This window comes from Poecilia mexicana, unplaced genomic scaffold (genome assembly GCF_051168715.1).
Source record: "Poecilia mexicana isolate PSO_F unplaced genomic scaffold, ASM5116871v1 scaffold_10, whole genome shotgun sequence".
In the NCBI taxonomy this organism is placed as follows: Eukaryota; Metazoa; Chordata; class Actinopteri; order Cyprinodontiformes; family Poeciliidae; genus Poecilia; species Poecilia mexicana.
Window position 1 is genome coordinate 14911874 of NW_028263379.1, and position 12062 is coordinate 14923935.

The 12062-nt window shown below is 41.1% G+C and overlaps 1 protein-coding gene across 2 annotated transcripts; it reads right to left on the bottom strand.

Annotated features, from left to right (window-relative positions):
- Positions 1 to 106: 106 nt before the first annotated feature.
- Positions 107 to 11869, bottom strand: mcm7 (minichromosome maintenance complex component 7). 2 transcript variants are annotated; one of them, XM_015011917.2, is made up of 15 exons: positions 11644 to 11869; positions 8393 to 8472; positions 7214 to 7378; positions 6998 to 7122; positions 6734 to 6914; positions 6525 to 6662; positions 5879 to 6028; positions 5681 to 5795; positions 5477 to 5608; positions 5264 to 5347; positions 4501 to 4712; positions 4154 to 4419; positions 3904 to 4072; positions 2191 to 2300; positions 107 to 656 (listed from the first exon to the last, which is right to left on the bottom strand). In XM_015011917.2, the coding sequence occupies exons 1-15, from the start codon at positions 11672 to 11674 to the stop codon at positions 440 to 442; spliced, it is 2175 nt and encodes a 724-aa protein (XP_014867403.2). In that variant the 5' UTR covers positions 11675 to 11869; the 3' UTR covers positions 107 to 439. The 2 variants fall into 2 exon arrangements, with proteins under 2 accessions (XP_014867403.2, XP_087865583.1); XM_088009457.1 differs by lacking the exon at positions 11644 to 11869 and adding an exon at positions 9011 to 9146.
- Between the last annotated feature and the right edge of the window lie 193 nt (positions 11870 to 12062).

The window sequence follows — 12062 nt, forward strand, 5'->3', positions numbered from 1 at the left end:
AGTACTAGTTCTCTTTTTGCAAATTAGTTTTCCTGCCTGGATTAACTGAACATAAGCAGGTATTAATATTTTACTTTCCATGTCCATAAAGAAGTCAAAGTGAACATGAGGAGGAATATTGAAGCATTTATTATAACTCTCCTCAAATACAGGGCACAACATTCATTTTATTTGCATTACAATGTATAAAATATACAGAAATTCTCAATGTGAACTAGATGCTTCTGTCAACTGCAGATACAACACTATACTATGTTCTGACATACATATTTACAAGCAGTTCAATAGGTTTCTGGAACATTAGCAAAGGGGCCCTAAAGAGCACACATTCTTTCAAAACAGACGGGCATAAGCAAAAGTCCACGTTCTGCCTGACTTGTGTTACAAAATGCAGGAAGAAGGAAGAGAGAGCGGGTCGGAGCCTGTGGAAGGCGGCGGTTCAGACGAAGGTGATCCTGGTGCGGGCCTGGTTGATCTGCCACACGTTCAGCTCCTCGTACTCCTCCAGCGCCTCCTGGAACTGAGCGGGAGTGAAGCCGCGAGAGACGCAGCGCTGCTCCGCTTCGGCCATGCGGACCACGCCGCCCCGGCCCGCAGCGCCCTCTGTGGTGAGCTCGCGCACCAGCGAGAAGATGACGTCTGCAGGTCGCTGGGTCCTACAGAGGGAGAGGGTTCAGATGTCAGAAGGTGTTGAAAACTCATTTTAAACCAGGATATAATGTGAAAAATAATCTGAAAGCCATTAAAGCTCCAAATAAGTTGAACTTTAGAGTTTTTCCACTTCAAATTGTCACTTTTTTTTTTTTCCTCAAAACAAATTTTTAGATATTCCCTCAGCAAATAGATACATTTACCTATTAAAAACCCAGCTATAGAAGTAATGCTTTATTCTGGTTTTGCAAAAATTTCATGAAACATCACAATGATGAAGTTGGCTTCTGATTCATCCACCTTCCAGTTCATAACTTCTCTAGAATCTCAACTTATTCAGGTCTGAATTATAATACAAACATGCTTTACAAATCAAGGACAGTTTTTCAAAGAACATTGAGATACATTTATTCTGCTCATTCAACACAAAAAGCACTAAAACAACTTTTATTTTGACCAGGTGTGCATTTAAACAAGCTTTAAAAGCGCCAAATCAAGTTAATTGTCCTTCTATTGTCAACTTCTTTTCTAATAAGTTAGAAAAAAAAAAACAAAAAAAAAAAACTCCTTAGCAAGTGTCAAAGAAGCTATAAAGCGTCTTTCAGAATAAGGAGACGGTAAACGGGAAGTTTTGAGGCTCTGAGGATTTGAAGCGAATCGCCGTATCGCAGGCGATATGCACGAGTAGCAGAATGGAAAACATCCAGCGGTGACTGAAGAGAAACAAAAACAATACCGCTGCAAACGAACTGTGACATTCTAATTTTACTACTACTACATTTTCCCCTTGAGTGACTGGTCTGGAAACGTTTGGATGAAAGTTCAACTGAAAAACAAATCTGACTGCACGCATGCAGACAGCCACATCAGTTTCATGTCATTTAATTTTTTTTAAAATCACATTTAAGTGTGTAGATGTTAAAATCTAAAAGAAATATTAAGAAGTTTAGCACACGTTATTGGTGAAATATGGAGAAGTTTCCATTTCCACATGAATGAAATTTGAATGTTAAACTTAACGCTAAAATTTGTTTTTTTTTTGGATGAAAATTTCTAAACTAGATCAAAAATATGACAGATTAAAAATGTTAGTACAGCACTTCTTTTCGAAATAAGCAAAAACAGATTTTCTCCAAAATAAATGTTCCAATTTCTTTATCCAGTCTTAAGAAATTATTTTAAAAAATTAAAAGGATAATCTGTCTTTTCTGGTCTATACAGGAAACCAGAGCTTCACTAAAGGTTTCCTAATTTGGCCCAAGTTTAAAAAGAGTCAAGTTTCCTGTTTTCAAAGAATTCAAACCCTGGCGGCGATACAAACATGAAAAAAAAAAAAAAATGTGTGAACACGTTGCTTGAAAAGCCCGTCTCTCCATGAAGAGCCATAAAAACCCAGAGAGGTTTTACAGCTTCCGCCAGCACAAGCAGCTACTGTGATCAAAACACAAGCAGCCCATAAAAGAGGATTCTGGGTCAGCATACGTCCCGCCACCTGCACCTTAGTAATCCCCCAACATGACGACGTGACGCAACACCAACCTGGCGCTGCCGGACTTGTCGGCTTGTAGAGAATCCTTTGACATCTCCATCAGCCTCATCGCCTCGTTGACGTCCTCCTTCTCCACAGCGTCCATCATCCGAAGCCGGGCCTGAAGAGCAGGGAAGTGCAGGCGAGTTAGAAAAATAAATAAACAAACAAAACCCTTCAAAAATACTCATGTGGGTCCAGGTCCGTGTGGGCTGCGCTATGCCGGCACTGTCAGACCGAGACAAGTGCAATGCCCTCTGGAAAGGCCGGCAATTGCCCAAGTCTCCGCCTCTCAAAACCAGCTAGTCTCTCCACAGGTGGGGAACAAAATCCAAAACAGACAAAGCGATATAAACGTCTGTAGACTCCATGTGGAGGGCGATGACGGCTGTCCAGGCCATGGTCAGTTTTGCATGGGTTTGCACAGCTGCTCTGATTGAACACAGGCTGACTGCCCACCCTGCAAAGCTGACCAGAACCAGGCTGGGAGACGAGCTGCTGAAGGAACAAAACATCAGCACAAGTCACCAAAACTTACTAAATCAAGCTGATGTGTGGCGGCAGTGTGCCCCCTAGTGGCCATCTGCAAGCAGTACATTGCCCACCTGTTTACCTGAAGTGCTGGTTTTGCAGTAGGAGGATGAATGCTACCTGCACAAACAGCACTTTTGACAACCAGAGGCAGACCGAAGCAAGACCAGGTGAAAATGTATGTGCCAACGTTACAGTGAAATGAACTGAGATTCTTTACCTTTCCTAAAACATGTCCAGATTTTGATTACACATTTGATTGCAAAACATTAAACCTGGTATGGTTTTATTGACACAATCTTCCATGAATTATGAAAAACAAAGTTATCTTTTGTTTTAGCAGAGTGTTAAAAGTTTAGTTCTAAACAACGTTTTGGCACTTGGATGAATGTTTTGTTTTTTGTTCTCTTTGAGGTCTATATGTTTTTAAAGGTTGTAAAAAAAGAAAAAGTTGCTTCAAGTTTGAAAATGGAGGGAATTTTGAATACAAAAGAAAGGAATTACAAGATTATCCAATTAATGCTTTAAAACCTATATCCCAAACTCATCTGATGTTTTTAATAACATTTAGAAACAAAAACATTTGTAATCTAAAGCACATATTGATTCTGTCTATACTTTGGACTCATTTTTCTTTCCACCTTGCGTTTGAGATTTACTGCGAACTGGCTCCATTTAAATATTTAATTCGCTTTTTTCCCCCTCAGGTAAACCATCAGTAACTCAAAATCTAAAATGTGTTAAACAGAAAAGGTTTTAACTCGGGTAACTTCAAGATAAAAGTTTAAATAAAAACCACATTTAAAAAAAAAAGTGAGAAATTCTCCCAATTAAAAAAAAAAAGAAAAAAAAAGGAGGAAATATTGAAACTCAAAGACTTTCCTACCCCACTCATGTTTTAAAATGACAGAATCAAATCCTATTAGGGAGACTTTAGGAGTTCTCAGAAACTCAAAGCACATCATGTCTGACTAAAACCCTCTGACGAGTTGGTCCGGCGTGGGAAAGAAGTGCTCACACTGCAGTAGACCAGGTAATCATCACTACCTGCACTGTAAGCACTTTATCACACACCAGGCTGTCGATGAGCACAAATCCCTCCAGAATGAACATTTAACAAACAATAGATGTGAGAACCGACGTGAGTGTTGGGACGGTGCAGGAGGTTTTTAATGACTGACGGTAATCCTCACCAGCGCAGTGGACAGGCGCAGGATGGAGAGGAGGGTACGGGCCGAGGTGAAGGTGGTATCTTTGCTGACCCGAGCCTCTTTTCTCATTTCTACGTAAGCGGCGGTGATGTAATCAGCCAGCACCTCCGGCACGACTGGCTGACGCTTCTTACACAGAGTGATGTAGCGCCTGAAGGGAAAAACAATCACTTTTAACTCTTTACCAACGCCTGGATCGGATGGGGATCTCGTCCGCGCTCGTTTTGTTCACCTCATGAGTTTCATGTCGATGGGGGTGAAGTGAGTCGGCGGCTGGCGGGAGTGCTGGTGGACGTATGTGATATGCTGCGCCAGCCGCAGGTCGGCGTCGGCGTCCGGCTTGTCCTGGATGAGCCACAGCAGATCGAAACGCGACAGCAGCGCCGCCGGCAGCTGAATGTTCTGCTCGATGCTCTTCCGCGGGTTGTAGCGGCCGTAGGCGGGGTTGGCGGCGGCCAGGATGGAGCAGCGGGCGTTCAGGGAGGTCATGATGCCGGCCTGGAGAGAAAGAGCAGCTGCTGGAAAACGAGGCCGGCTTCAACTTCCGATTGGACGGAGTTTGGCGGGAGTCGGTAGTACCTTGGCGATGGAGATGGTCTGCTGCTCCATGACCTCGTGGATGGCCGTGCGGTCGGCGTCGGCCATCTTGTCAAACTCGTCAATGCAGCAGATGCCCAGGTCAGCGAGCACCAGGGCGCCGCCCTCCAGAGTCATTTCACCAGTGAGAGGGTCCTTCATGACGGCGGCGGTCAAACCGACACCAGACGACCCCCGACCCGTCGTATACTGACCTGAAAACCAGCAGCAATGATTTAGCAAATAGAGCTGGAACTAAATCTGGGCTGAATTAGCTAAATAAAACTTTAAACTTCTTAAAAACCATGTAAAGCTCCAACTAAAGATCATTTTAGTAATCAGTTTGCAGATTTTACATTTAACTAGTTCAACCTATTTTTTTTTATACAATACTAGAAATATATTAAAAGATGCAAACAAGTGAATTTATTTTCCTTCCTGGCTGAGACACTTTCTAAATATCCAACCAAGCTAAAAATAAATAAAAATAAGAAAAAAGAAAAATAGCAGGTAACTATAACGTTGTCATTTCATTATATAAAAATGTAATCTAATGTTATACATCCATTTTAAATTTGTGTGACTACTGTAATAAATTCACTCAAGGTTTTACCACGAGAGTCTTGGTCTGTGGCTGCTCATTAGTGGTAGAAGATTAGCATGAACAGGCTCTACGCCACATGGAAAGTTAATATTTCACCATGTAAGCCTTAATAGAGAGAAAATTCCTCAGTAGATAAAATATTAAACAGGAGATGAGACTTACTTCTAGGAGCCAATCGGTCGATGTAGGACAGCAGCTGGGACTTGGCGACTCCTGGATCGCCCATCAGGCAGATATTTATGTTGCCTTCAGGGGAAATGAGTCAAACACAACAACAACGATGCCATTATTACGACTTTTTATGGGGATAACTGAAGCGCAAAACTATACTGGATTCAAACAACATTCCTTCTGAGAGGGCCGATTTCTGCTCACCTCTGATTTTCATGCCTTTTGGAGCTTGTTCTACTCCTCCGACCAGCAGGAGGAGCAGAGCCTTCTTCACGTCTTCGTGCCCGTAGATCTCCGGCGCAATCGAGCCGGCGAGTTTCTCATAGAATCCCTCCTCTGAAACCCACAACAGGTGCTTTAGTTACAGGGAGAGGGAGCAAATGTTGCACCAGGTGACCAGATCCCAACCTGTGATGCTGCGAAGCTCCTCGTCGGTCAGCTCCTCGTTACCAAGCTCGTCATCTTCCGTTTTGTTCATGAGCGTGATGCTGTGAGCTTCAAGGTAGGTTTCTGACAGAAGTCCCTACGGCGGCCGTGTTGGGACATATTTAATAAAATGCATCTGCACGGAGACAAACTGAAGGGATTTTCCCCCATTGGTGTTACCTGCACAGCCTGGCTGTATCCTGTACGCAGGAGAGGGAGGAAGATCCCTGTGATGGCCACATGATCTCCAGGCTGAGCGAGACGCGTGTTTTCACCGCGGGCGTACACCGTCATGCTTCTGGGGATGTTACCAACAGGAACCTGGTCACTCTGTGGGACATCAGACGGCACAAAATCACTTGTTGGCGACGCTGTGACGCATCCAATTATGGGCCAACCTCCTCTTTCGGAGGTCCGAGATTTTACTGAAGATGTTTTATTTGAAGACCAAATCCGGTTCTGGAAGAACACAGTTTCCTCGAACAGTTCCACCATAACAGCGGTAATGGTAGTAATAGAAGCAACAGTTTGGATAATCAACTTCATCAACTGTCTTTGATTAAGTATAAGTTTGTTCTGCACTTGTAATGTATAAAATATACATCCTATAAATAAAGGGGTTACTGGGTAATAAATTACAAAAGTTTGAAAAACCATGTTTAAGACATATTATTGAAAAATTTAGATCCTAAAAATATAAAACCAAGTTCTGATGACTGTCTGCGAAACATGATTTGTCTCAGTCTAGTGTCTACTTTGTTTCTGCTGCCGTTTATTATTTTATTTTACTTTAACCAAATCTAATCAACCTTCTGAAATTCCTTACATGCTCCTGAATACGCAGTTCCTGGAATTTGATGAATTTGGAGCCTCTGGTCTGCAGGTAAAGCCGACCTCCAGACTTGTTGGTGACGCACTCTTGGCTGGGACACATGATGAGGGGCATGAAGGAGGGAGACTGGATCTGATGAACACAAAGAAGTCGTTACAGGGGCAGTTTTGTGATAACGTCGCTGCTAGATTTTCAAATCTTACCGGTTGGTAAGTTTCAGCACCACACTGGTCACATGTGTACGTCGCCACAGCCATCATTGGCTTCACCTCAGTGGCCCGGGTCACGATGCCTCGAACCGCGACCAGGTGGCCGATGCTGTCAGCCCGAATATCACGCACCACCTTGGGCTTAGACGTGCTGGGAGCTTTAAAGTAGAGCTCACTGTAGAAAAAAAGATCGCAGATCATGAGGAAGAGCTCCAAATATATATATAAAAAAGAAAATCCTAATGTGGTCCTACTTACAATCTCCTCATGAGCTCAGGTGGGTACTGGTTCCGGGGGTCTCTGGTGTCAGCAGGGTCCCGACCTCTTTGTTCCATTATCAACCTGTGCTCAATATACACATCCAGAGAGTCTTTGGCCACCACCTACATGCATGCAGGAAAAACAAAATTAACAACATACACCTAATACAAGTCAATTTATTTATAAAATATTTTTTTCTTAAAAACTGCATACATCTCGCTCTTTGTATTCTGGCAGCAGCTCGTGGACGGCGTCGGCAAACAAAGCCGTGTAGCGCTTGGCGTTCTCGCAGACGCTCTCCACCAGCTCAGGGTCCTCCTCTGCCACATCGTCCAGCTCAATAAAGAGAGACACCTGCTCCCGGTGGGCCAAAGCCATCTGAGCAGACGAGCAATTAGACGAGTCGACAAACACAGTTACACCCACTTTTTAAACCCTCCATCACCGCCTCCGACAGAACCAGACGTCCTCAGTCAAAGTGTAAGCAGCTTGTCCACTCAAACATGCAGTTTCTGTCTTGCAAAAAGTTGTTAAATATTGTTCCTATTAAAAGTGATTAAAACTGTTGAATTAAAAATAACCCAATGTTAACATACAATTGCAAGAAAATTCCAACTTCATAACCTAAAGGGAGCTCCATTCAACCTCCCCTGCATCCGTGCTACACCGAGACTGTGATGTAAACAAAACAAAAAAGGGAGTTACTATTTACACCACACTAGACTTTAAACTGTGAAATAGTCCAGGAAAATCTTAGTCGACAAACTTGTCACAATAAGTGACAAATAACAAAAATGACAACACACAACTGATACAATTTATTTTTTATCTTGATGTATAATAAAAATTTAAAAGAATAAAGCAGATAGATTCTTAATTTTCTCTGGGACTCCAGACGACAACCTCATTGGATTTTTTATGCAGTATTAAATAATAATAATAAAAAAAATAATTACTCAAAATCAGCAGGTTGAAAGCCTAACAGTGCTGAGAAAATAAAATGGAAGTTGCTCATTTAAGTGTTGTGTTAGACTTGAGTGAGTTTTTCAATAAAAATTGTTTTCCTGAAATCGCAAAAGGACTTTATCTTAGGCAATTTAAAGTTTCCCACATGGCCTGACCTGGTGATTAAAACATAGCATGATTTTCCCAATAGAACAATACATTTTTTTCAGGTGATCTTTTTTTTTTTTTTTTTTTTTTTTATTATGCGTTAAATACTTCATCTAAAAATTGGAAGATTTTGGTTTAGGAACCGAAGAAAAAGAAAACTAATGGAAAACAAAAATCTCTTAGGACAAAAAACAAAGTCTTGGAACAAAGTCCAGTACCATTTATCATGAGAAATGGACAAACATTAGGTCTACATTCTGTATACAACACTATACTCACCAGCTGTGCTCCATATTTAAACACCTTCTTCCCATTGTCATCCTCTGTGTAAAACTCCTGCAGGAACCTTTTGCACTTCTCTGTAAAACATATCACACACAAGCTTTAATTTACTTACAAAAAAAAAATCCACCACATCCTGCAAAGAAATATTTTTTCAACTGATTGTTATTTAAAGTCACAAAAAAATGCAGATGTTTTGAGTTGAAAACAGGAGAAATACTTGATTCCCAACAACAGCAGAGGGCCTACATGCTGGGAGCTAATTTGTTGTCCTGCACCGACCCCCCTTTTGTTGAGTAACATGGCATCCTGTAATCTCGATGAGTCACTATTGCTACAGTACGGCATAAACTGCCGCTGGGGCTCAGCATGAAGCATATTTCACCTGGATGAATCTCCTACCACAGTTTCAGAGTGAAAAACTGGCGCTGCGCAGCAAATCGCTCCAGGGCGAGTAGGTAAATACAACAACAAGCGCGCTGAGTTCGGTGTCCCTTTTTCTTTAGGAAATATCCCTTCACTTCTCAAAAGAGCCACAACTAAAACCAATATTCATTTCCGCTTCAGGAGGAACCAAACTCCTATTAGAATAGCACTTAAATATACTCCACTTACTTTGACGCCGCGGGAGAAAATTCGCAGCGCTGCTGGTTAATTTCCATGTTCGAGGATGTTATTGTAAACAAAGCAGCACATGGCTTTTGTGACCCGTCACTGGGGTATCCCTCCGCGATTCCTCCGCACGTAAAAACAGTCCCGGTTGTTGTTTTCAGACCTCGGCCAGCCATCTTCTAATGTTAGCCGAGGTTAGCTGCGGGTTGTACCCAGAAGCAGAACCGCGCTGCTGTTACAAAGCACCGCACCAAACAGCGACGAGGCGCTGATTTAATATTTAACGCCGGAGCTTTCTGACCGTTGGCTTAAAGTTTAACTTGCTGCAGTTAGATGTTGCTGCTTAAATTCAGACGACTCATGTACTCTTCGGTTTAGGCACCAACGAATCTCTAGGCTATTAATTTAAGTCGAAGCTTAAACTGAATTACCAACAAGGTAGTTTACGTTGCTTAAGTCAGCGTCACTTTAATAAAGGGCTTTTCCACTATTTTTGGGTTGCATGATCAGTTGTAGTTCAAAATCTAAACCTTTAGCCTCGGTAAACCTAAACTAAAAGATTATATACTGGTTCAGTTGTGAATCCTGTTAAATTCAACAAAAAGAAACTTGCATGTCTACCTACCAATGTGAAAATGAGTTTTAATTGAAGATAGAAAACTTGCCACACACACCTTATATTTAAAAAAAAAAAAAATTGGCACAACTTGCCTTTTTTGTTGTCACATTATGAAGGTTTTACAAATTACAAAACTTTGTTTTCAATATGTTTAGAATATTTCCTCCAGACATGACTCGCCTAAATTTTGAAGCTGGACCCTATTTAACAAAGCAAGTCAATTTAAAAAGTAAAATTGTCACAACTTTTATTTTTATATTTATTTTATTTTCGCAACTGATTTAAAATTTTTAAATTTGTACTGCATTATTTGGTCTGTTGGATTTGCCTCAGATGTGCAACATTCAATAAGAGTACAGTTTAATAAAGTAACTTAAATGTAAAGTAAAATATGAATTAAGTTCAAAATTAGTTTCTTTATTTTGTCATGTAAATTCACGGTTTCACATACAAAAAACATCTTTAAGAAATCAGTAAGTAGCTTGGTATAAAGGTGGACCAAAATAACACTTTCTATGGCCAAAGTCAAATAAACCAAGATGGTCAGGAGATCACCTTCAAGGGCAATTATTATTAGCAAAACTTAAGTTAGCAGCATCTTTTGTCCATTTGTGATATCCCAGTGATTTTTTATTTCATCAGACAATCTTATATTTCATAAGGGTCAGCTGGAAAAACTGAGACCACTACCATAATATAAATATTTCCTTCAACTACATTTAGAGACTCGAACATTTCAAATGCTCTACTTCTGAGAGAAATAAACCAGTATTTAAGTAAATGGATATCTGAACCACATTTCCTCACACATAACTAGTAAGCTGACCAAATGTCATGCTGATAACGCTTAGTCATTGGTTTCATAATCTATGAAGAAACTGCAGGTAGTATAGAAAGGTTCAGAGCAGGATTGATCATTGTTAGCTTCTGAGATGTGAAACTTGAGCTGACCAGAGTTCAGACTACGTGAAAACTGTGAAATAGCCCTTTAAAGTTGTGCAAAACCGGAAGACTCCAATCGGACGCCAACTTCAGAGTCGTTGTCGTTTTTCGAGGTTTAGCAAAGAAGGCTGTGTGTCTTGTTTCACACACAAATGGAATTAAAATATAAAGCCAAAAAAACAAACAAAAAGAAAAAACAGTATTTCCGAAGCTAAAAACAACCATGAATCGACCTTTATGATGAATAGAAAGTCGGCGTTAAACTCAGCAGCTGATTCAAACCAAGCCGTCAGCAAACGCAGCGCTAAATACAAAATGGCTCATTGACCATCAGTGCAAGAGCTAGCTCAATGGTTAGCCAGGCAGGCAAAACATTCGGTTATCAATGTTTGTTCAGGGAAACGTACTGTTGGCTCCTAAAAATCCCCGAAAATCGTGTTTAGTGACACTTATAAGTCATAACCCTGTTGACTCGCATATTTAAATCCTTCCTAGATAAGCCATTTGTAAAGTTAAGTCAACGCGTGTATTTGATTCACAAACGTTGCAGCAGCACTTTTATTCAAGAGCCCTTACACAGAATTTGTGTTTTCAAACGAAACCATGAAAGAATTCCCCAAGTAAGATGGCAACCTTTCCACGAACACTGACTATTGTACGACTAAATTCCGTTGAAAACGTAGTTATGGTGGGACATGTGGCTGCTCAGTGGCGCCTGCTCCTTTGTTTAAGGATCCATCCGGGTCACCGAGCAGTCACAAGCTCACAGACAATGCTTACTGCTTACTTACAACAGCGCTGGCAAAAAAAAAAAGCTCTGAAAAGTTTATGAAAAACGCCATTCTCTTACTGCGCCTGTTATAAAACCAGATTCATACACATTTATACAAACCAACAGTATTTGATAAGAACTCTGCTGTAAACGTTATTTCAAAATTATGTTTACACCTCCAACTAATTTAAACAATACCTTTCCATTTCACGTAGTCACACATCTATTTTACATTTTTAACCATCTTTTAAGGAGTTAGTCATTACGGGCCAACTTGTTGCTGTAAGATCTACAAGTATTTACCTTTCTCTGCCTCATAATCCTTACGAGCCATGTCTTGTAGCGTTGAGCGTCAAGTGGAATGAGACTCCAATACTCTTCAGTTGTAACCGAGTAAAAGTGCAGTTTAATGTGTTAATTTGACTGCTTTTCTAACACCACAGCCCTGAATTCATTCACATGCAGCCAGCACGTCTCCCCGGTCTCTGTGCAAGAACTGGCGCCACTCTGACATCCACAGCAGCCAATCGCGTCGCGTCTTTCGGCGGTAGGAGGCGGGCTTTAGCAATGGCGCGAAAGTTGCAGGAGGTAGAGTGTCACATGACCACAGGAACAGGCGCGAAATGTGATAATAGGATTTGATACACAAATATGCCTCCAATAGGACAACTGATCTTGAAAACTGGGTTACATCTATATAGTATATATAGCTTGAACTCAAT